General features: G+C 42.4%; 1 protein-coding gene across 2 annotated transcripts; it reads right to left on the minus strand.

The window, feature by feature from the left end:
- Positions 1-1,710: 1,710 nt before the first annotated feature.
- LOC107305942 (CD99 molecule (Xg blood group)) lies at positions 1,711-24,579 on the minus strand. Of its 2 annotated transcripts, none has more exons than XM_015848659.3 (10): positions 24,483-24,579; positions 9,410-9,442; positions 8,876-8,911; positions 8,594-8,632; positions 7,523-7,564; positions 6,779-6,859; positions 5,356-5,397; positions 4,400-4,510; positions 3,664-3,717; positions 1,711-3,522 (listed from the first exon to the last, which is right to left on the minus strand). In XM_015848659.3, exons 1-10 carry the CDS (start codon positions 24,538-24,540, stop codon positions 3,497-3,499), a joined length of 522 nt encoding a protein of 173 aa, XP_015704145.1. In that variant the 5' UTR covers positions 24,541-24,579; the 3' UTR covers positions 1,711-3,496. The 2 variants fall into 2 exon arrangements, with proteins under 2 accessions (XP_015704145.1, XP_015704137.1); XM_015848651.3 differs by having other exon boundaries at positions 3,664-3,720.
- Positions 24,580-25,109: the final 530 nt, after the last annotated feature.

Consider the following 25,109-nt stretch of genomic DNA (forward strand, 5'->3'; position numbering starts at 1 on the left):
TATTGTTTATCATAAAAACAGAATATTTTAATTAAAATCTTGAAACATCTGGTTATCATAGACAGTCATCTAAATGGAAGCCAAATAAACAAGTGAATCAGGGATATAATTTGGCAATAGGATAATATGATTCCTACATCCTAACTAGAATTTCAGTGTTTTATCACTGAAGGTGGAGAAACATCCATTTTGATATTTCATCCTTGAAGTTCTTAAAATACTCTAAATGCGTAAGGGTAAGTGTTTTTACTCCATTCCTTCTCCTAATCCTAGTCAGCTCTTCACCTTTTTTCAAGTTTCCCTTCTATCTGCCTAAGAGAAAAGAGCAAAAAGAAGATAAACATTTCAGTTTATGGAAAGGTTGGGATGTGTTTCAGAACCTAGATAAGTGAAATCTGTAGAAGAAAGGAGGAAAAAACTCAGATAAACCAGCTTGGAAGGTGACCTGCAATTAACAGAAAACTGCGGAAATACATAACTGAGAGGGCAAATTAGTCCAATATACACTGAAAGCCAAGTGTATTAATGAGTTTTCTTTGGCATTCAAAATTTGGCAAAGATTTGGAAATGAATATGAATAAGAACTACAGCAAAAAGCTTCCAGATCTCATTTTTAAGAATTGCTTGTTTTCATTTCTATGATTTGATGATTCTTTTGGATAAGTTTGGAGAAGTAATTGAAATGGATATCAAATATGAAAAGTGTCAGAACATTTTTAAGCAGTCCTTTTACTGTTAGGGTGAACTAGTCTACAAGCTCAGTTCTTTTGTAGGAGCCAAAGTAATAATATGATGTTCTAGGACAAAATAGTCCTGCTTAGCGCTTTTTTCTCCTATCACTGCAGATAATTTTAACAACTGTAGGAGTGATGCTGTTTCCCACCTCCAAGGAGGCAGACTGGAGAAAAAACAGAACTCAGAGATGCGCAATAGGAAAAATAGAGCACTCCATTTTCCCATTCCCAGTTTAATGGTAAAGGTGCCTCAGCAGGACTGAAACTACCAGTTTGGGCCTGAACGTTTTTTTTTTCATCCCACTGCACAGGCAAATTGAGACCTATATGGAAACTGGAACATGAGTTCCCAAAATAGGATCTGTAGATTGCCCTGGGTTCGAATCCCCCGTGGCGCAAGTGGTAGAAGTTCCGCTCTGCTACACAGAGGCTCGAATCCCGGGGGGGTTACACTCAATGATCTCTAAGGTCCTTTCCAACCCACACGAGACTATGATGATACTATGATCATCCCACATGGTCACAATAGGCAGCAACTGCTCAGTAGGAGATGACCATAAATCACCTCAAAATGGTGAAAAAAAAAATGTTACTTGATGTTTCTTGACCCAAGGGGTGAGAGAACTAATGGATTCAGATATTGGAAGAGGGAGATCTTAGTGGTCCCTTCCAACCCACCCATTTTGTGATTCTATGATTTAGTTATAATGCAAGAGCAACTCAGCTACCCCACCACAAATACCAAAACTTCAGTGGGTAGTAAGGCACATAGAGGTGTATCAGTTAATAGCCTGATAGCTGAAAACTAAGCAAAATGCTACCTTTTATCCAGACATAACTAACAGAAACCCCCTTTGAATTCTGCTTCTGTGGCAGAAAACCAAAATGTTGCATTTCTAGGACTACTAAAAATGAAAATGCTTATTTTTTTTTTAAATTATTTATTTTAAGAAAAATCACAATGATGACAGGAGGGTTTAGTAAGTATTTTTATGGCTTGCAAAAGCTGGAAAAGAATTCAAGAGTCTAGTTACCAAAAGCAAGTTTGAACGTCCCCTTCATTCTGTTCTTAATAGACACCAATGTATTTCTGTCTCCTCTAAATTTGGCACTGATATGTTTCTTCATGCAGATAAGCTGTACATTTAATTTCTTTTATTTACATAGATCAGATGTTTACATATAAATTGCTCTCCCACCCTTGAAAACACTTAGAAGTTTTAGCACTTTTCTGTCAAAAGCACAAGTGGGCCAAAAAGGAAGTTTACAAATTAATGCCACCATGACAAAACGCTAAAATCTGTGTAAAGCTTTGTTGCAGGCTAAGAAATAAGTACAATACATTCTTAAATGAATTATCATTGGCATACATTCGTATTTGAATGCGTAGATGTGCATGTTTAATATCCAAATTTATGACGACTTCTACAACGTTGCACAAAATACCCTCTTTCTGTAGAACTGTCAGGTGGCTGAGGCACGTTAGTAAGACAAATATTGCAAAACTGCATGAAAACTAGAATCGTTTAGAATAAAAGCCAACAGAACTAGTCGGACTATTCCTTCCAGCCTGAACTGGTTATTATTCCAGACTTAGTCCTTTAACTGTTAGGAAGTGCACAGTTTCCTATGCTTGCATGGATCTTTGAAAACTCCTGGTAGCTTCCAGAAGCTACAGCAAACCTCACAAGTGCTTTCAGCTGAGAATGCAATCATTGCCTTTCATTGCATTTGCAATCCTTCACAGATCCAAAAGCATTCTTCACATGTATGTTTAGTGGATGCTTGTGGAGTGAGGCAGGGTTGCTCTGGTCAGTCTTGTTAGTCTGTATTTATTAACTGCAGTACAGTTTTCATCTTCTAAGGGTGTATTATGAGCCTTCTGAATTCAAAGTAACACGTTATTTTCTCTCATGTTTTTGGTTTTGTGATCCTGGTGATGTTAATCCCCACTCTCCAGCACTTCATTAACAATTCAGACAATCAGTCTTACAAGTTGTACAAAATACAGCCGTGGCTCTGGTTTGTACATCAGGCTTTCCCACATCTGACCAGCTTAGCAGCTGCTATGCAAGAAGAGCCTGAGAGGACCAAGGGTCTGTATGCACTACTTTGTTTTTCAGAATCTGTACCAGACAGACATAATGAAAAATATACAAAAACACCTCTGAATTTTTTATCTTTTTGGTGGCTGACCAAGGCAGCTACACAGACTGTATCAGCAGCACCCACATCAAGATCCATTATCACCCAGAAACAGTGAGCTATTTCATTTGCTTTGCTTCCAGGTGCCTGCATCAGATCCCAAGTTGTTTGGTCAGTACATTCACTCTATACAGGATATTAAAACAAAACAAAACCTTTGAACTGCCTAAAAGCAATGGCATAACAAAACATAAACTTCTTGTATTTTTTTTGGAGAGGTAAGAAAAAGTTAAACATACTGAATGTACTTGAGGCACACACATTTGTCATAGGAGTAAAGGTAAGAACATCTCCTATCATTAAGGCCGTATATTGGTGTGAAACACTGCTTCACAGGGCTAACCGTACAGAAGCACTCGGGTCTAAGTCACACTCAAAAATGTTTCAAACGTCATGGACTGTGTTGTCTCACACAGTTACAGTCTCTGCTGTTTACGTTATACTTTTTTGTTTCCTTCTTTTTTTTTTCTCCTTTTTCTTTTTTTTTCTTTTTTTTTTTTTTCCCCCAGGCAGAATGCAGGCTCTCTATCCAGTTTCAATGGTCACCATCGTTTCTCTTAGTTCTCCAGAAGCGTGCGCTGAACTAAAATGCGAGAAACAATTTAAGATTAGTACACTAAGTTAACATACATTCTAATATATATGTTGTTAAATAACAGCATATTTGGACAACAAGTATTTTCAGTAGACATTCGAAACAGTGGTTTCTAGAATCTCCTCTTACCAGGTGGCTCAGATTGCGCTCCTCTATGGCTGTCCATATTCACATTCTCTTCATCTGCTGGGAAAAAAAAAATATATGCTCAGCTCTGAAATTTCCCAAATTCAAACATAGCCGTGCCTGGTTGGACTGATGTATTATTATCTGCCTTCACCAATGATAGACTTGAGTAGAGAGACCAGATAGACTAGAAAGACAGAAACAAAGCTGCTGTCCCACCTATCACCTAAAGCACTCCCCAAGTTCTCTGATACAAGTTCCATACCACTCAGGTGAAAAGGAACGAATCACCACAGAAGAAAGATCATCTGGGGAAAAATACCCAGGTAGATGTCAAAAACCCAATACAGAGGCAAGCATCTTGTGAAGATACAAATGCGAGACTTACAAAGATAGAAATGATCGTGTATTTTCCAGCACTGTGGTCTGTAATCTCCAGCCTTCACTCAGTTTTCTTTAAATAATTGTTTTTTGTACTCACTCCTGCTCACTCTTTAGCAGGAGGTAGTTTATTTCAAGGAAAACAGAAACTTAAGCCTGTCTGCTTTTGAAAGTCTAAGTTTTGGGCACAGCATAATAGAGAATCCCTGTCTTGGATAGAAGAGGTAGCACCTAGTCAATATGAATCCACTGCATTGTTAAAACTACCTGATGCGTAAAGTAAAAATTCTAGCTCCCATATTAAATACAGAAAAGCAACTCTATAAAAGGTGAAAACAAAATAATTTAGAATTCTTACCGCTTTGTTTGAAACAGAGTTTCTTCTTCTGGTAAGCAATGAAACTAGATACTGCTCCAATTGCAGTGGCAGCCACGGCACTTACAATTCCAGCTATTGCTCCCTGAGAAGCTGGAAAAAAAAAAAAAAAAGGTTTTGCAGACACTATTTTAGCATCAAAAGTTGTTGGGGTACTAAGTTGTCTTTGCAAGGATTTATGAGTGCATACAGTAGTTCTGAATAGATGGAGTATTCTAGAATAGCTGAGTTAGGCCTGTAGGTTAAGAGTTGGTAGGCGGGGGGTTTAGGTAGGTGTGTGTACAGATTCTCTCGCGTGCATCGGGTTTTGCGTAGCGGGTGTACACGTCTGCACGGGATTTAGATGGTATATAAGGAGTGTGATGCAGCAATAAATTGAGATAAGACTTCATGGCATCCATGTTTGTGTCTCTCCCCCGGACAGTCGAGGTCCCAGGATAAGTCGGGTTAATTAGCGAATACGTCACAAAAGCGATGTCAAACTTGTATTGTCTAAGCCTGTGAACACTTCTAAAATCCAATAAACATGAAACTGTAACATGAAACTGTATTAATCAACTTTTTATATCTTTGCGAGTAATAAAAAGTAAATCTTTTAATTTTATAGCCATTAATTTCTCAGTAGTGTCTACCGTTAAGACACTTGAGTATATGTGGTTTAAGTTCTGCTATTTTAAAAAGGCTTCCCTTTCATGACCAAACCTGAGTTACATGAACACAGTCATAGCACCAGCATTGCTGAGACACTGAATCATTTCCTAAAGAGTTTTCAAAGATTTATAAAAGAAAAGCTCAAAGGTAAGAGTTCTAGATTCTATGTTTTGAAGCTGAAGCCCTCTGTTAATAAGAAGCATTCTAGTGGAATATTAGCAACAAAAGAAAAGCCAGAAACATGTTTCAGACATACAGACACCATGCACTGAAACTATTGCACTTACCCTCACCATCTCCACCCTTGTTTGTAACTGAGTCCCTTTCTCCTACAAGAATGAAGAGAAGGTTTAGTTTTTACACGTCTTAAGAACAGTGGTATTACTTTTTTTTTTTTTTTTGGCCAGTTAGTCAAGGAAAATGACAAGCCATTTGCTGATGAACAAATTATTATACATCTATATAGCATAGATAATCATGTCCATATAATATTAAGCTCTCTGGCTTTCAAATGTTCTTTTTTCAAAGTACAAGTCACTGTAACATTAACTCCAGGATTTGGCACTCAGTGCTTCTACAAAAATGAGCACAGCACATCTGTGAAGGCCAACTTCATTAACTTGCCTTCCACCACAGGAGAATACTCAGTGGAGAGGAACATCGCATAATTCTAGGTTAGGCTTAAAATGTATTATCATTTCTCAAATCTCAGCCTCATTTACTAAGTAGCTTTGCTACTCTCTTAGCAAAAAAGATTAAAGTTCTGTAAATACTACCCTGATCTGTCACTATAAAATTTATAAAACTTGCAGCACTCTGAAACAGAAACTCACGCTGATGAAAACGCTGTACATGTCCCAATGGTTGATATTATAACCATCGATTTTTAAGTTACTGTTCCAAAGGAACCTTGGAAGGTGAAAGCTTCCCCAAAATTACTCTCAGTACCCACTAAGATAACTTTGTTAGAAACCTGCTACATGTCAAATCTACATCAAGTTATTCAAACTAACACTGACCAGGAAGTAATGAAATTGCAGTAATGCACACAGGGCTGACTACCACACACTAATGATGACCGATATTGTGACTTGCTCCCCACGACCATCTCTATACTCAGATGCACCCCAACAATTATGAACAGAAGAAAATTTAGAGCAATACTTGTAAGCTATAAAGGTGGTTACATATCATGCAGTGTAGATATACCCTGCATCATTTGGAAGTCTAAGGATCAATTCATGTGGAAGGGGTGAAATCTGAGAACGCATCTCAAAGACCATCTTGTAACCCACTCTTGGGCTCTTTACCATAAGATACTAAAGATACTGAAACAAACTGAGAGTACTTCACAGAAGATCTTAAAAAAAAACCAACAAAAAAAACATCAATCAAATACCTGGATGCCTTTAAAAACCATATTCATGATGAATTCTGAAACAAATGCCATATTCACATCTCAGTTTTAAAACCTATCAATCTGAATGTAACAGTAAAAATCCCTGAAGGCTGATTTCACCTCTTAGTTACCTGATATTTTTTGCTAAAGGCAGAACACGTTGGCTTTGAACTAAAGGATATCTTGTCATGTTTCAGATACTAGAATCAGAGTTGTTAAAAATTAGACTATGTTAACCAGCTTGCAAGTAAGCTTTTATCAAAAGCTCAGGTATCCATGGGATCAGTAGGAAGCAGAAACTACTATCTTACCATTGCTACCACTGCTGCCACCACCTCCACCTCCTTCACTTGGTAAACCACCATCAAATAGATCTGAATCATCAAAGCTGCCTATAAAAAGTAAAAACATTATTATTATTAGAACACATAGTTCTAAGTTCAGTGAAAAGACACTTCAAGGCACATACTGACATGCAAATATTCTGCAGTTGATTCAGTTAGAATCTATGGGGGTTCTAGGCTCAGGGTCATGATTATATGTTCACATTCCAAAAGCCCTCTCAGTCTTAGGTCCCATTGGCTGAGCACTATACATATATGTATATAGATGTATATACACTGAGTAAATGAGAAAGGCCTGAGTCCAAGATCAGATGTTACAGCAGGTACTACCTACTAAACAAGCAAGAACCTCTGTAGGCTACTTCTGTTTGGGCAGCAGAACAACTCTACTGAGGCACATGTGACCTGCACTCAAACATATGTTGTCTACCAGGCAGTAGAAGGAGCATGAACCAGGGAACACATTCCAAGCAAGAACTCTTCACAACACGCACACTCTGTCCCCTCCTTTAAAGTTGTAAGGAAAGTGACTCAACAAGTTTGTTATGGAATTTCAAGACTGCTGCAAAGCTTATTTGCAAGGTAATTTTCCCTCAGTTCTCAGTGTCATCTGACATACTGTGCAGCTAATTAGAAAGGAATAATTATTAGAAGTTTAACTGGGATAGTAAAGACACATCGTGATTTAGGTGCTTACACTAGAAGCCTTACCAGATTGTCTAGGTTTTTCAGGTGTAGCTGGCCTGGGGTTATCTGCACACAAAAAATATATACAGGGGAAAAAACAAAGAGAGGTTAAAAGATCAAATGCAGTCTATAATACAGTAACTCTGAAATGGCCTGGGACAGAATAAAGTAACCAAACTTACTACTGTGAAGAGACCAAGAGCAGAGCATATAGTGGCCTTGAAAGACTACTCAACTTATAAAACAGTATCAATCATCTCTATATCATGTTGGTTTGTTGTTTTTTTTTTAATGTTACCTCACACTGTTGTTTTATGTTAAACACTGTACTCTGAGTTAATGAAATTAATAGTGCTTCTATTACATCTGTCTGTATGTCAGACTTTCTTATGCCTGAATATACACAGCAAAGTTCACTAAGTCTTATGCAGCATTTCAATTTTTAAATCTGATTTTCAAACACCAAATTTCAGTTTTTTTTCTACTAGATACAGATTATTCTACTGTTTCCTCTTTTAAAAGTGCCAGATCAGTCTCTTCCTGGCTCTAGGACAAATCAGATCAGGTGTCCTTAGGCTCTCTGCATTCTCAACATAAAGAGGCTGGCCCATTCAGAGCACAGTTCTAAGACCCCAACTTAGGCTTCCAACTCTACAAAGGATCCTCTCTCTTCATCTACCTTAACCAACTGATTCACTCACACAACTGTTTCTCAACTAGCCACCTCTGTTTTCAAAATGTCAGTGTTTGGAAACAGACTGCTTGAGCAGGGAGAAAACTTCAAAGCTGGTTAGCTAAGCTGGCTGTACTGCAGCAGGTCTAGTGATGGTTCCTCAAATGCTACCAGACATTATCTGCCTAACTAGATGCTTCTTTTACCAGGTGTGTGAAAGGAAACTGACTCAACAGGTTTGTTATAGAATCTCAAGAATGTTGCAAAGCTTATTTGCAAGGCAATTTTTCCTCACTTCTCAGCGTTTATCCCAACCAACAGCTCACATGAATTGCAGCCTATTAAAAAGGAATAATTATTAGAGGTTTAAATGGGACAGTAAATACACATCACGATTCAAGCATCTGTGCCAGCAGCCTTACCAGAGTCTTTAGGCTTTGAAGGTTGATCTGGCTTGGAACCTATGGACAAAGAATGTTAGAATGGATTACTTCAGATTTAAATGCTACTTCCTGTAAGTAATTATTTATGGACTTAGTGCCATCTAGTGAACACACAGCAATGAAACATGTAGGACTTGGCTAAGAAATGTGAGGTCTGTTACTTTAATCAACTCAGTGTCCCTTTTACATTTAGATAATACAGGACGGACAGACATTGCACCAAATACCTCTGAGCAGTATCCAGAAAATCCTGATACTTACTAGGCTGAAGAGCATCTTCCAAGTTAAAGCCACCATCTATGAAGAAAGAAAAGACATTTTAAGTGCAGTGTGAAAACTGAACTAATTTCACACTAATTTATTTTTTTACACAAAATGCACCTAGCAATGTTTTCACCAAGAAAATAATGGCAGGCCCATTCAACAGAAGTACATCACAGAGCTACAAGGCATCATCTGCCCAGCAAAATGCTGATTTTGGAGGTCATGGGATAACCCATGGGCCAGCTCAAAGTAAGCACGCTCAAGATGAGCAAGCTCAACACATGCAGACTGAAAACCAACAAAATAATTTCTCAAAGGGCTTTTAAGATTGTGAACTCATGGAGCAACTTTGTAAAAGCAGGTAGCAAAAGACTCCAAAATGCAGAAATTCTTTTGCCATTAGGGAATTACTTTGTTTTTATAGAAACATCGAATCTCCATGAGCCACTAAACCAAACAATTCAAGGTCTCAAACTGCTACATACAACTACACTTGACCGTAAAAGGCATTACATGGAAATGAGAACTCACCATAATCTGATGGTGGTGGCCTCAATGTAACACCTGTTAAGTGAGAGAGAAACAAAGTTGAAATAGAATTTCCTACACTGTTACAAAGAGACATACAAGACAAATTTAAGCCTGTACCTATACAGCAGTAAGGACAAGATAAACCCTATAGTTTTCCTCTCAAGATTAGCCCCAAGGACTGCTATTCACCCAGTCACCCAGAACACACTACCTCAATACATTCATGAAACAAAGTGGCTTTCCAGCATGTATACAACCCTGTGATCTAGGCAGGAGGTTCTGATCTCTGCTGACTTGTGACAGTGATAGAACCTGAAGGAACTGCTAAGAGCTGTGTCAGGGAAGGGTCGAGCTGTTCATCACCAGGGTGTGGTCAGGCATGGATCAGGCTCCCCAGGGAAGTGATCACTGCACTGAGCTGCTGGAGTTCAAGTACACGGACAAGGCCCTCAGCCATATGGTCTGATATTTGGGCAGTCTCACGTGGAGCCGGGAGTTGGACTCGGTGATCCTTAGGAGTCCATTAAAACTTGGGATACTCTATGATTTAATGGACTTGTGCAAGACCACTGCCAATGCATCCTTATCTCTAAGCTGGAAAGATATTAAGTCCAGATTTGGATAAAGAATTGTTTGGATGGTCATAACCAGAGGGTTGTTGTTGATGGCTCTGTGTCAGAGTGGAGCTGGTTACAAGTGGTGTTGTCCCACAAGGGTCCATCTTTGGACCAGTGCTTTTTAATAATTTTTGTCAGTGACTTAAATGATGGGATCAAGTACACTCTCAGTAAGTCTGCAGATGACACTAATCTGAGTGGCTCAGTTGACACCACCATAGAAGGGAAGAACATCAAGAGAGACCTAGGCAGGTTCAAAAAGTTGATCTACAAGAACAGAGTTAGGTTCAACAAGGCCAAGCCCTGGGCAGCCTGAACTGGTCGGTGGTAGCCCTGCCTGTGATAAGGGGTTGGAATTGAATGGTCTCTAAGTTACTCAAACTTGAATTCTGGCTTGTTTTTCTCCTCAAATGCCTACATTTTTCCAGTCCCAGTCCCACAAGGAAGAATACCTGAGCAAACACGCACATTCATCTTTGTGTTTTCATGCTGTGGAGGTTTCAGCTGAAGCAGAAAAGAAACTATTTCTCTCACTGGGACCACCTTAAAACTTAGTCTGAGAACTGCAAATGGTCCCAGTCACAGCAGTTTCTCTCTAGAGGAGGAAACCAATATAAAAGAGTGTGCACACAATGACATCATTATTTTAAGGGACTGTTTTTGCACATGATGTTCATGGAGAAGTAATTTAGAGTGATACTGTCAACAATAAGACACATTTTGAGACAGCAATTAAGAAACTTGAGGGTTAATAAAGAAAAACTCATTCAACACTGGCTAGAATTAGTTGGTTTTCTATAACCACAGCTCTACTTTCCAAGCATCCAGCAAGATGTCAGGCTCTTCAAAAACATAATTTATCCCAATAATGATAGCAAAATCATCAACATCTTACTTACAAAACTCATTACAACAATCTGTAAGCCAAAGTGCCTGTGGTCTCATTTCCAAAGACTGGTTGTTTCTCCATTACTTGAGGCCTTCATATCTCTTAAACCACTTGCTTTTATGACTATACTCGCTCAGTTTTACTATGGGTAGGAACAACTAAAATAACATTTCAAATACTCAGCTAGAAAAGGAAGAGTTTCTGAACCAGGAATTCAGCAGGTATTAGGGAAGAAACCATGACATATAATGCAGATAAAGATACAGTATTAGATTGAAGGTAGTAGTAGTATCCAAGAGCAAACAAAATCAGCATGAATGTGCCGTGCTCCTTAAAGGTTTAAGCAGCACCCAGAGTAACTGAGCTTATGAGCTTTCTCTTAGCCTAAAATAAAGATATATGCAAATAAAGCTAATTAGCACCATACAGCAGATATTTCTATCTCCCAAGGGCATGAGCAGATTCCAGAACATCTCAGAAGTGTCCACACCATTTTCCATCCACACCCACAGTTCAAATCGCTATCAGTCAGCTCCTTCATCAGGCCATTCCCAGTAACTGGTAGAGGTTATGTCAGATGGAGTGACTAACAGCACTTAAAACAAAAAGTGAAATACTTTACCTTTACATGAGACAAAGTACTTCAGAACAACACAAGTTTTGGAAAGCTGATGAGCCAGAAGGAATTCAAAACAGCCAAGCAGCTACAAAAATAGGGGTCATTCACAAAGACTCATCGGTGCTCCCAGTTATTTACTGTTACAGTATTATCTGTTCATGCAGCATTAGCAGCTCTGAATCAAAGGAGTTCCCTCCATGAGTCACATGCATGGCAACACACCAAGAAAGGCGAGCTGCGATGAATCACCACAAACTTTCTTGAGCAACAGACAGATGGAATGTTGTTTATCTAAAAACGCCGGTGTTCTCCTTCCCCAGTCCCAGAAGACAGAAGCTCCCCTCCTCTCCTATTACCCTGTGCACACCCCAGCACTGAGCCAGCACTCTGTGGCTGGCACAGACTTGGAGGCAGCAGGGAGCTCATTCCTGTTCCACCGCTGGGTTCTACCTGCTGCTCCTTAGGTGGCCTGGATTCAGCTCTGTCCTTCTGCCTAGCCAGTCCTCTTCATGAAATCAGCCGAAACGTTCATATTAGCGAGGCCTCTAATTTCTGCATGTGGTTTGACAGGATCTCTGGTGGGTGGAAGGCTGGTAGCCACAAGTACATAAACTCAGGAAACCAAACTAAACACATCCTCCCCAGCTTCCACTGGGTAGCTGGACTTTACTCTCCCTTGTCTCACATTCTCCTCAGGGGACTTAAAAGAAGTAGAAATATCCTACACCTAATCGTAAGAGAAGCTGTAGAAAGTACAGGAAGACCAACACAGGCAACCTTGTTTATGCAGCAGTTAAAATAAGAGCAGAGTCATTACCACTCTTATAATTGCCTTTTTAAGCTTGTTTCCAACTCAAGTTTTGCCCCACCAGCATTAGTTACCTACTATAAAGGACACACTGCTCAGTTATGACACTTATTTTCCAACATGCCATAAGTGAGCAAAACCCAGATAAGCAACTGAATCAAAAACAAACGAAAACCTGGAAGAAAAATGACATTATTCTCCAAATATAACTACAAGAACTGCCTTCCAAGATTTGGAATGGAGAATCCGGAACACAAAGACCACTTGCTGTGGGCAGAGGAATGATTGTACACACGCACCACTGCTCTCAGCCAGGGCAAGAGGTTCCCAGCAACGTCCCTGTGTAACAGCAACACAGATGGGACGTTTACTCCCATTGCCAGGCAGCAGTTTATAATTAGTTCTGCCTGAAGCCTCGTGGAATTAAATCCCACGTGGTTGGCTTTCAAACCCAGTCCCTCCTATAAGGATCCCTCTACCAACGCTGCTTTTCATGTTTAGTTTCCACCAGATGCACAGAGTGATAGAAAACAAAACAGCTTTGCATAAAGTTATGTTCTGAACAATAAAGCCCCCTCCTACCTAAAATAAATACGGTCCGAGCACAGAAAACAGCTGTAAAATAGACCAAAAAAAAAGGAAAGGATCTTCTGCATTTAGGGAGTGTCTTCTTTCTGCACATCTGGAGTTTTCAACAACGTCTCTGCCTGGGATAAAGTCAGTCAGGGCTCTGCTGCAAACAGATGTGTAAGACTAATAAATATCATGTGTAATTTCTGAACAGACATGTCATCCAAAAGCTGCTTCCTTGAGAGTTACTTTATTTGCACCAACCAACCTGGAAAATACAATTTAAAAAGTTGGATAGTAACACAGTCTAATTGTTTTCCTGATCTGGCTGCTAAGAAATAGATTTTTAGACTAATCTGAGCTGTATTCAATTTTTTGAGTTATTTCTTCCCCCCTTCAAGGACAGTTTACTACTTTAGATTAAGAAGAAGTGAAAGCCTATAAAACCACATTTAGACTTAATGCTATTTGCTTAAATAACTGTAGTATTCTGAGTTATTTTAACAGAATGTGATAAAACAAGCCTCTCACTGGGGAAGAAAACCCTGTATCTCAAAGCACAGTTTGGGGAATTTTCTCTATTTAAAAGCTTCTTGCGCACTGGACTACTTTTGTTGCCCCTTTAAGCAGTAGGAAGCAATGAAAATACAACGGTGCTCTGAACATCGGCTGTAAGCAGTTTCCCAGGAAGGATTTGATGTAGGAATAAACATACAGAATGAATAGCAGTAAGTAGGCAGAAGTGATGCAGAAGAACTGGGTACACCGCGAAACTAGAGAACTAACACAATGACAACAGTGCTGCCAAATGCTGAGCAGCTTATCCAGAAAAGGAGTGAAAGAACTGCACAGAAGTTACACGATGTCAGACAACTCCTGCAAGTACATTCCATTGAGCAGTAAAGATAAAAGCAAATATTCAGCATCTTAACAACTGTCTCCAGAGGCACCCTCCAGCCTCAGCCATCCTGCAGTTCTGTGACACGGGGTCAGCTCTAGTTGACTAAATTGTGTCTACAAACCTCAAGCAAGAAAAACGTACCAGTGAGTTGCCCTGCAATTCACAGAATCTATATATATTGGAGATGTTCATTTGACTTTTGCTCATTTCTTCTGACCTGTGGTTCCAGGAGTGCCTGATTACTCTTCAAGGTGGCAAATCACAGAATCACAGAATTGTAGGGGTTGGAAGGGACCTCTAGAGATCATCGAGTCCAACCCCCCTGCCAAAACAGGCTCCCTACACCACGTCACACAGGTAGGTGTCCAGGTGGGTCTTGAATATCTCCAGAGAAGGAGACTCCACCACCTCCCTGGGCAGCCTGTTCCAGTGCTCCGTCACCCTCACCGTAAAGAAGTTCTTGTGCACATTCGTGCGGAACTTCCTATGCTGTACTTTCATCCCATTACCCCTAGTTCTGTCCCCACACATTACTGAAAAGAGACCAAACATCATGTACTGTGCTTATTGCTATTTCATCTAATACTTGACCTCAATAGGCACACAAAAAGAATACTAGAAGTAGTGTGTGGTTTTATAAAAATCAAATGTTAAGTTTCCTCCCACGTAAATTGAGAGACTAAGGCAAAATGTGACTGGCAGACAGAAGCTGCAGGCAGCTGATCAAATACTGCAGCATCTTATATTATTTACAATCTACATCTTGGTACTTGTACCTGTAGAGTGAGAATTTCTTCTAATAACTGCTCTTCAGTTCTTAGTACTCTCTCCCATAACAGCTCTAAACTACAGAAGTGCTTCGAATAGCAAGAAGCTTGATCTTGTACCAAGTTAAGAACTTTTGGAGCCGTTCAGCAGCTTGCACTTTGTGCATCTGCAGCACATACCAAAGATAAGCTGTGATAAAATCTGATTTCTGAAAAGATAAGTTTGTTCAAGTTTAGAGCAGGATGAGCCAAACATCGTGGTCCTATGAGCTCTAATAAAATGTCTCAAACTATCACAGAATCACAGAATTGTAGGGGTTGGAAGGGACCTCTAGAGATCATCGAGTCCAACCCCCCTGCCAAAGCAGGCTCCCTACACCACATCACACAGGTAGGCGTCCAGGCGGGTCTTGAATATCTCCAGAGAAGGAGACTCCACCACCTCCCTGGGCAGCCTGTTCCAGTGCTCTGTCACCCTCACTGTAAAGAAGTTCTTGCGCACATTCGTGCAGAACTTCCTATGCTGTACTTTCATCCCATTACCCCTAGTCCTGTCAAATTCAGAGTTAATAGGCAATGCCAGTCCCACAAATTTGCCTCCCAAAGCAGCAAGCTGGTCCTCATCCCCGGGGCCAATGCTGCCCTGCCTTGCCTTAGCACAGCACCTCGAAAATCCAGCCCAGTCCTACCAGCCCTGGGATGGGCAGGGAGAACCTCACTGCCCCTCTTCCTAGGCCGTGGGTGATGCCACAGTCATCATCACAGGGAGGCTCAGGGATGTGGTTAGGGTGCCTCTGCTCTCCATCACTGCCTCTGTTGAAACACACACCACAGAGGGACTGCAGCTCAGAAGCAGTCTTGGAAAGCCCTGCACTCAAATCTCACCAAAACCAAGCAAAACAGGCACAGGGCAACCACTTATCCTTCAGCCACTTCTGGAATTCTCTCTTGGCTAAGCAGCATCACTATTAGTCTTTTTCTAAGCTAAATAAACCAAAATCCTCTTCTGAAGCCAAGGTATCATCTTACTTCTTGATGATTTCAGCACATAAAGCTTCAACAGCTTTTGTCACTAACCTCACCACAGTAGACTCAAGTCTCTGAAGTCTCCTCCTCTGAAATGTGCGCTACAGAACAGAGGGCATATCGGAAGCAGCCAGAAGTGAACTTAGAAAGCTGTGGAGCAATACACATACTGATGGATATAAGCAGTCACCACAGCAGATGGTGGGGCTGGGGAGGACACACATACCAGGCTGATACTTGTGTATGTGAATATGGAAACCTCACAGAGATAACTGAGCTCACAACTATCACCAAAAAAATAAGCTAACTGCAATGGAAAAGCCACAATTATTTTATCCAGGAAAGCTGCTAACTCTTCAGTACTGTGTAATTTAATAAAAATAATGATTCTCAGAAAATCAGCTAGAACTTCCATCAAGTAACTTAGTGCCATTTAATCACTACAGGTTTATCTCTACTTTTACTCACTATGATCAAGGAAAAATAATAAGCCTTCAGAACAGAACATGGCCTTCCATTTAGAAATTCTTCCTTTAACATAAAATTTACTTGATATACACTGACAGCATACACAGAACTACAAGAATACTGTTCAGCCTGGAGAAGAGAAGGTTGCGGGGTGACCTCATTGCAGCCTTTCAATACCTGAAGGGAACCTACACCCAGGAGGGGAGCAAACTCTTCGGAAGGGCTGACAATAGCAGGACACGGGGAAATGGATCCAAGTTGAAGGAGGGAAGATTTAGGTTGGATGTTAGGGGGAAGTTCTTCACTAGGAGAGTGGTTAGGCCCTGGAACAGGCTGCCCAGGGAGGTTGTGGATGCCCCGTCCTTGGAGGTGTTCAAGACCAGGTTGGATGGGGCCCTGGGCAACCTGATCTAGTAAATGTGTATGTTTGGTGGCCCTGCCAGGCAGGGGGGTTGGAACTACATGATCCTTGAGGTCCCTTCCAACCCGGGTCATTCTGTGATTCTGAAATACTCCTCTATTTCCAGCAGTTGATTCAAATTATGGCTCCGTAAAGCAGGAAAGTAGTTTTAGTTCAACTGATACCTGTAAGCTGACAACTCATTTCACAGCCTGATTCTCTTTTACCTTTCTCACAAGAACTCATACCATTTCAATACACTTCATATACTAGTCAGAAATATTAACTGAACAGAAAACTACTTTGCTTTGCTTTTATAGACTCTTTTTCACTTGGCACGCTCAACTATGACCAAAGAGATTTTTCAGGAACTCCATGTACTTAAAAATAGCTCCCACAGCTTCTGCTGAAAGGAAGAAGCGAGAGACACTGCATTTTACAATCTGGTTTTCCTGTGGGGAAAGTAGTGGCACAGGAAACCAGACCCGGTGCAATGATTCACAGTGACTCAATTCACATTGTAATCCACTGCTCTGAGACTGAACCCTTTCTGGCACCAGGCAACTGAATTTAAAACAAAACCCTTATAGTTACACTCAAAGTGTTTCAATAACAGCAGGGACGCTTTCCTTCCTATAAATATTTACTTACAACGAGTTGAAAAAAAGCCGCAATAAATGACAATTGAGTAAGACAGGCCTTCATGATTTGCACTCCTTTGCACAGTACCAGCACTGGCATAGAAACATGCAGAAGTAGCTGCAGCCACAAGACATGTGATGTGACAGCAACCTGCTTCTCTGAATGAAGAAATGAAGGCTTGTTTTTCTTCTTCAAATAAGCCTCTTGTACACAAAATCACTCCTCAAAAATACTGCTGAAAGGCTGCCATGCACACAGGTCAACGTGACCAGGTTTTGTTGCCTAACAGGTAGATGAAACAGACTAGTCAGATCATGTGCCACACCTTGCTTGCTGGTTGCCACTGAGCTGAATTCTTTCTCAAATGAGGTTTTCTTTCTGTTTCCTGTCAATAAAAGGTTTTTACTTCCGTTCCTTCATTACTAGAGAAGTGCGACAAATCTTCCCTTCCGTACCAAGGCTACATTCTTGAGACACAGTAGGTTTGATGTGTTCATGTATGCAGTAGAAGTATGTGAAACGCATTCAGATTAAATCCTGAGCATTTCCAGTTCAAGTGCATCTGCTGAAAGCACATCTATTTCGCTATATATATAGGCAAAACATTTATAAAGAATTTTCCATACCCCACCCAAGGAAACACTTTCACCATCTTTACTCATGCTTCTATGTCACCCTCTAACAATAGTCCTATCACTTGCAGGGAGCCTTTGTGCATGCCAGACTTTAATCTGCCCTATACACATGCTCTTTTGTAGACTACCGTGTGAAAACAGTGGGAGCAGATGGAAGAACTGTTCTTAGGGCAATAAGAACTATATAAAAAGATAAGTTAAAGATAACTTCAAAGTTATAAATAAATAAAGTTAAAGATAACTTTATCTAAAAGCTGTCTCCATAGGCTTCCCTGAACCCTCACCCTGAAACTTCTTGTTTCTATATCGATGGACTTGTGTTCCTCCAGCGCTGTCTGCTTTGTCCAACGATTGCATCAGGTGTCACAAAAGTGAGCTTTCCCTGTGCATTCACTTCACTTAATTTGCTCTCTTGGAAGTATCAGTTTAACGGTCACATCAAAGGTGGAGAATAAACAAGCAAGAAAAGCAACAAAAGAAAGCTGTGTGTAGTCTCATTGCAATAGTTTTATGTTTTAACACGTGGAAAACATGCAGCAAGCAGGGAAATCTTTTCCAGGCCAGTTTGCACTGCAGGCATATCAAGAAAACAAGACTTCTTTTTTTTTTTCTTTTAATGGAAAAACAAACTAAAATTGGTGCTTATCACACCAAGATACACAACCTTTTAACTGGTGGCTTTTGCAGTATTGGTCCAAAGCCTGCAAAAAAAAAGTGACTTTGGGAGGAAGCACAGGGACCTCCGCCTTAGTTCCCAGATTGGGAATTAGTGGTGGTGTTTAAAATGGAATTGCTATGCCCACTACGTATGGTGGAGAAGATTTAAATGACGTGTTAACAGGTGGGAAATGCAGAATCTTGGGGGACCCATGAAAACCCCTGCCAGCCAGAAGGAGAATGCTAAGAAATGGGTATCCTGCCCCAAGCCTTGTGCAGGAACCAGGAACATCAGGCAGGAGCTGCAGTGGCTGTGGTACCCCTCTTTTGTGGTGGGGTGCTCCAGGGCTGGCTGTGTGTTCAGGACACAAGACACAAGAAAGACATTGAGGCCCTGGAACGTGTTCAGAGGAGGGCTACAAAGCTGCTGAGGGGTCTGGAGCACAGGCCTTATTGAGGAGGGGCTGAAGGAGCTAGGATTGTTCATCCTGGAGAAGAGGAGGCTCGGGGGAGACCTTATAGCTCTCTATAACTTCCTGAAGGGAGGTTGTAGTGAGCTGGGGGTTGGCCTCTTCTCTCATGTAATCGATGATAGAACTAGAAGGAATGGTGTTAAGCTGCTCCAGGGGAGATTCAGGCTGGACATTAGGAAGTATTACTTCTCAGAAAGGGTAGTCAGGCATTGGAATGCACTGCCCAGGGAGGTGGTGGAGTCACCGACCATGCGAGTGTTCAAGAAACATCTGGATGTTGTGTTGATGAATATGATTTAGCTGGGAAGTATTGGTAATGGTTGGACTAGATGATCTGCTAGGTCTTTCCCAACCTTGATAATTCTGTGATTCTGTGATTCCCAACAGGGCTATGGGGCTCAGCAACCTGCCTCAGCAGCAGCAGAATGAAAAGCAATATAACAGCGGCACAGAGAAAGAGCTACTTCAACACAAGGTGCTGATGTGTGTATCTACATTCCAAACATCAGCAGGTACTGTGTTCTCACCGTAGCAAAGCTAGCAACGAGTTGCTTGAGGTTTTTTCCACTCAGAAAGTAAAATGTAGGCAATATGCTAGAAAAAATAAACACAGACTTGCTGGTACCGCAGAATGCAGCCTGGGCTGGAATCAGATACCAGCAGTCACTTGAAAAACCACAGTGGTCCAAAAAGGAGAGAAAGACTGTGGAGCAGAGTGGGTTTATCACGTTCACCGTAATCCCTTGGCATCCAGTGAGGAAAATGGTTCAATGGCTTGTTTAAAACTGTGCTCCAAGGAAAGAGAACCGCAAAGCTGCAGAGCTAGGTAAGATAAAGGCATGATATTGTCATAGCAGCCCTGCAGAAAAATCACATCCACCAAGTTCATCCGCGTTGATGAAGTACTGGCCAGAGTTTGTGACAAATGTCTATTAATGTTGTGATGACGTTAAAAGAATTTAGAATTAACTGGAGATGTGCTCTGGGCAGGAGGGGCACCACGTAGAAGGGGTACATCCCTTAAGATTGGCAACCATGGACCCCCTCACCAAGGCAGGGACAGCCTGAGGGACTGTGGGCAACCCACAATGGGGCAGGGGAGCAGAGGCAAACCAGCAAGAAGCAGAGGAAAGAAATCATTAGGCACATCACAGAATCACAGAATGACCCGGGTTGGAAGGGACCTCAAGGATCATGTAGTTCCAACCCCCCTGCCTGGCAGGGCCACCAAACATACACATTTACTAGATCAGGTTGCCCAGGGCCCCGTCCAACCTGGTCTTGAACACCTCCAAGGACGGGGCATCCACAACCTCCCTGGGCAGCCTGTTCCAGGGCCTAACCACTCTCCTAGTGAAGAAATGGTTCTTCTGCTATGCCTGTCACCTCACCAAAGGAACAAGGATGGAGTGAGTACAGCCATCATAAAACAGGAAATCTAAGAGAAGGAAAGCAGGGAGGAGAGTTGTTATGCTTAAAGCTGAACCTCAGAAAGAGGAACTGCTTAAGACTTTGATTGATTCTTTTTCTCAACATCCAAATCCACAATTCAGTTCATGTTAACTGACAGCAAGTCAAGGCTGCTTTGCTTATGACATTCTCCCAAAGCACTTTCACTATACTCATAAATGTAGGCTGCTGTGCCAGAACTCGGAAAAGCAGTTTGACTAAAAGAATGAAGTTTGCCCCTGTCAAGTTGATATTAACCGATGAAGATTACTATTATTACAGCATTTCAATAACACAGCTGTTGCTTGATGAAATACAACTTCACAGCAGTGAGAGGTTCAAGACAGGGCTCTGCTTTAGCTCTTTCTTTTTCAAGTGCAATGGATCTCATTACACACACACACAGCAGAGTAACATCAGGAGGATATTGGAATTGGTCTTGGCTGGATGGCAACAGGCTGAGTCACATTTAGCTCTGGCCAAGTTAAACCACTGTAACTACAGAACGACTAAGGATTGTTGCAGTGATGTCATTTTGCTGTAGCAGTGCAGTGGCCATTTTATACAAATAACAACACGTGAAAAGCTCTTAGCCATTTCAAATTAGAGGAAACAGAAACACGGAATAGTACTTTCTGTACTTTCCAAGTTCACGCTGCCATGTATGCATGCTAACCCCCCTACTAAAAATGCTTAACTGAAAGTTTATTTACTCCTTTCATTAGATGTAAAAGGCACACAACTGTACAGCCCACAAAGCAGATTATCAGTCTTCAGCAGCTCTTGTGCCACATCCCTGCTCCAAATGAAAGCTCTACCCACAAGATTACTCGCCGAACACCGTCATCTAACCATGTTTCCCAACACTGACTTGCCTCAACAAGAAATTCAGAGGACACGACTCCTTCCCTCCACTCACAGCCCTACAATTACAGCAGCCTTAGGAAGAAGGGATCTTCCTATAACACACCTGAGGCTACTGATCTTGTAACAGAGATACATAGGAATCCAGCATTTTCCTCACCACCCAGTGTTCACTACCACAACCACTTCTGGCAGCAAAGGAACTTCAGCCAACAAGCTCTACTCAATTCTTATGAGGAATCACAGAATCACAGAATTGTAGTGGTTGGAAGGGTCCTCTAGAGATCATCGAGTCCAACCCCCCTGCCAAAGCAGGCTCCCTACACCACGTCACACAGGTAGGCGTCCAGGCGGGTCTTGAATATCTCCAGAGAATCACTTCAAGCTTACAAACTTGAGTCTTAAGTCCTCACCAAAACATCTTTTTGTCCTTCAGCAAGGACAAAACACAAGGGAAACTGAATCTTCTGTCTGTTTGCAAGATCTAGCAGTTTTCTACTGCTCATCATGCAAGGATTTTATTCTCTTGAGGTGCTGTGATCTTTACATAAACTGTACAGATAAATTGTTACCTAACACTTCTCATCAGTGCAGTCTGAGAAGCAGATGCCTAAAATTAGATGCCAGGCTCATCCGGTGGTTTTGCAGAGTTAAAATGGCAGAGTCAATCTCATAACTCACAACCAGCCAAAGCAGGAAGTCTCCTTCCTGATCTGCTCCCCTCCTCCCATCTCGTTTCCACTCTTTAATGTTCAGCCCTGCCACTCCTTTATGCTGACTCCAAACTCCTCTCAAACACTGTGTAGAACAGGCTCAAAGCACGGGATTAGCCCTCTGCTGATTCATCAGGCTGAATCATCTCAGTACCACTCAGATGGGCACTAGATCAAATGCAGATGGAGAGAAATGGGAGGATCCCACTTCTCAGCAGATACAAACTGCTACATCGGCCATAAAGAATCATTTCAGTTGGAAAGGACCTCTACAGGCCATCTAACCCAACCCCCCAGCAATGAACAAGGACACCGACACATACAGAAAGGTTGCCCAGAGCCCTAAACAGCCTGACCACGAATGTTTCCAGATAGGACATCCACCACTTCTCTGGGCAACCTGTTCCAATGTCTCACTAGTCTTACTGTAGAAAAACATCTTCCTTAAATCCAACCTAAATTCACCCCCTTTTAGTTTAAAATCATTTCCCCTTTGTCTTGTCACAGTAGACCCTGCTAATGTCTTTCCTTCTTTTCTTATAGCTCCCCTTTTGATATTGAAAGGCAGCTATCAGGTCACCTCAGAGCCTTCTCTTCTGCAAGCTGAACAGCCCTCAGCTCTCTCAGCCTGTCCTTGTAGGATGATATCAAGTGATGACATAAAACCTCCTATTCGATTTTCCTCTGGATTCAGCCCTAATGATAGTTCAATTCCAGCTCCACTGGACTTGCAGAACTCATGTTTGGAAAATGAAAAAGAAAATACCAACTGTGAAGTTAAAACTGCAAGCTCAAAGTTCATCACTGTTCAATAACACACACAAATACTCATGACAGACTGAGTATTGTTTTAACCCTGATGGTTTTCACGTGCCTAAAATGGATGGCTCGATACAAGTTCTCACTCCCAAGGCCACAGGCTTGTGTGCCTGATTTATGGAAGCCAACTGCACAAGGGAAACTCGTGTCCAAAGCTGCACAAGAGCTGAACAGCTCATAGAGCAGGATCCTTAACTTGCTATGGCTGTTCTGTGCATTTAGACTACAGACAGCCTACCAACAGTGAAATTCAGATTATCAGAAGGACAGAATTCAGGCTTCACCTCTATTTTAATCTAAGATTGCACCATCAGCAATCTGAAATTCCTCTGAACAGCTCCACCCTCCCCAGACTAACATTCCCAATGCATTCTTGAATTCTTAGGCATTTTCTTTAAGGAAGAGTGCCCAAACTGACTATTACCTAATTATTTGGTTCATATTATCAGCATAGAGCAGTACTCCAATAATCTGAGTTTTAGAAGCAATCTTTTAAAAGTGCAATAGCAGTTTCTTCAGCACTCCAAACAGAATCACCAGAGTTGCTTTTTGTACTACACTTCTAGGCAGTGCATTCAAAAATGCTGTTTCTGAGTGACTCCAAATACTTCTGCACCCGACGGGCATCACACAAAACTATCTTGTAGTCCAAGGCTATGAGGACTGTTTGCAGAAGAGCCGATTTTCCAAGTAAGAAGTAAGACGGCATCTCAATGTTAGCAGCGTAAATAGTCTAAGTTTTAGAGCCAGTTAATATACAACCGTACTATTTTTCCACAGTCCGGGTCTGCTAATCCAGCAGTTCAGACCGCAGTGAGGCCATAACAGCAGAACTCAATTCAAACAGGCTTAAAGCCAAATCGCTTCTCGCATCCTGCCGTGCCTACAGCTCCCAGCTAAGGCTGAGGGCCGGCATCCTTCCTCCTACCCCACTGCAAAGAGATCACAGAATCACAGAATTGTAGGGGTTGGAAGGGATCTCCAGAGATCATCGAGTCCAACCCCCCTGCCAAAGCAGGCTCCCTACACCACGTCACACAGGTAGGCATCCAGGCTGGTCTTGAATATCTCCAGAGAAGGAGACTCCACCACCTCCCTGGGCAGCCTGTTCCAGTGCTCCGTCACCCTCACTGGAAAGAAGTTCTTGCTCACATTCGTGCGGAACTTCCTATGCTGTACTTTCATCCCATTACCCCTAGTCCTATCCCCACACACTACTGAAAAGAGACCAGCCTCACCACTAAGGCTCCCACACCTCAGGTATTTATAAACCTGGATCAAATGGAGAGATGTAGGTTTCCAAGCAGTTTACGAAGAACTTGGTAAAAACAAACAAATAAAGCACTAAAGCATAACACCAAATACGCTTATTAACGTGGCAGAAGGCAGATTTATGATGAATAAACCCCCGTTACCGAAGTTTCCCCGTCTAAATCCGCTCGCTTTCCTAAAATGGAAGCGGCTCCTCAGCGGGCAATCGGGCACCGCCCGGCCCAGCAGCGGAGCCTCGCCGTGAGGCAGCGGGCTTCCCGAGCAGCGCTCAAGGCATAACTGCGCGCAGAGGAGCCGGGCGGAAAGTTCAGGGATACTTTTCCGCTTAGTTAAAACTATAAGAAGAAAGAAAAGGCAGTGCCCGCTCTCCCTCCGTCCCGCCGCCCCCCGTGCAGCGGCCGCCGGGGAAAGCCCTCGCCCCGGGGACGCAGGGCAAACTGCAGCCCTTCACCGAGCCCGGCTGGGCAGCCGCCACCCTCCTCACCTCTGACGGGGGCCAGGAGGGCGAGGAGCGCCGCCAGGAGAAGCCCGCTGCGCTGCATGGCTGTTGCCCGCTAAGCTCCGCGTTCCCCCCTCCCTCTACGGGAACGCCGACAGCCACCCCGCCCGACCGACTCGAGGGCGGCTCCCCGGCCACTCCACCCTATCAGGCCGGGGAGCCGTGCCCCAGCGGGGGGAGCATCGGGAGGAAGGCGGTGCGGCCCGCCGGGGCTGTTCGGATCAGGGCGGTGCCCGGGCCGCTCCCCGTCGCCGCGGGACAGAGCCCGGCTCCGAGCGGTGTCCCCGCTGAAGCATCCCCCAAACAGGTCCTGCTTCTTGGATTAAACGAGCTGCAGGGCTTAAATACTGCCACATGTGTGGTTGTGGAGAGGTAAGCGTTCCTGCAGGTGGCTTCCACAGAGTCACTGAGGTTGGAAAAGACTGCTAAGATCATCCAGTCTAACCATCAGCTCCACCATGCCCACTCTGATCCATTTTGTGTCATCCCGTGTCTTCCTCTGGGCCTCTTCCAGCATTTGTGGTGCTTTGCCGGCTGGAAAAGTACAAAATCACCTCATGAGTGAATCACCATCATGAACTGATGGGAATATTTTCCCTCCTTGACAGATTT

The sequence above is a fragment of the Coturnix japonica genome, chromosome 1, assembly GCF_054131305.1.
Source record: "Coturnix japonica strain WE chromosome 1, WE-NBRP24, whole genome shotgun sequence".
Classification (NCBI taxonomy): Eukaryota; Metazoa; Chordata; class Aves; order Galliformes; family Phasianidae; genus Coturnix; species Coturnix japonica.

Excerpts from the sequence above, each read along its gene's own strand:
- LOC107305942 (XM_015848651.3), bottom strand. The coding sequence starts at position 24,540 with ATGCAGCGCAGCGGGCTTCTCCTGGCGGCGCTCCTCGCCCTCCTGGCC. Across the intron at positions 9,443-24,482 it reads CCTCCTGGCCCCCGTCAGAG|GTGTTACATTGAGGCCACCA; the intron begins GTGAGGAGGGTG and ends CTCACTTAACAG. Across the intron at positions 3,523-3,663 it reads AGCGCAATCTGAGCCACCTG|TTCAGCGCACGCTTCTGGAG; the intron begins GTAAGAGGAGAT and ends CTCGCATTTTAG.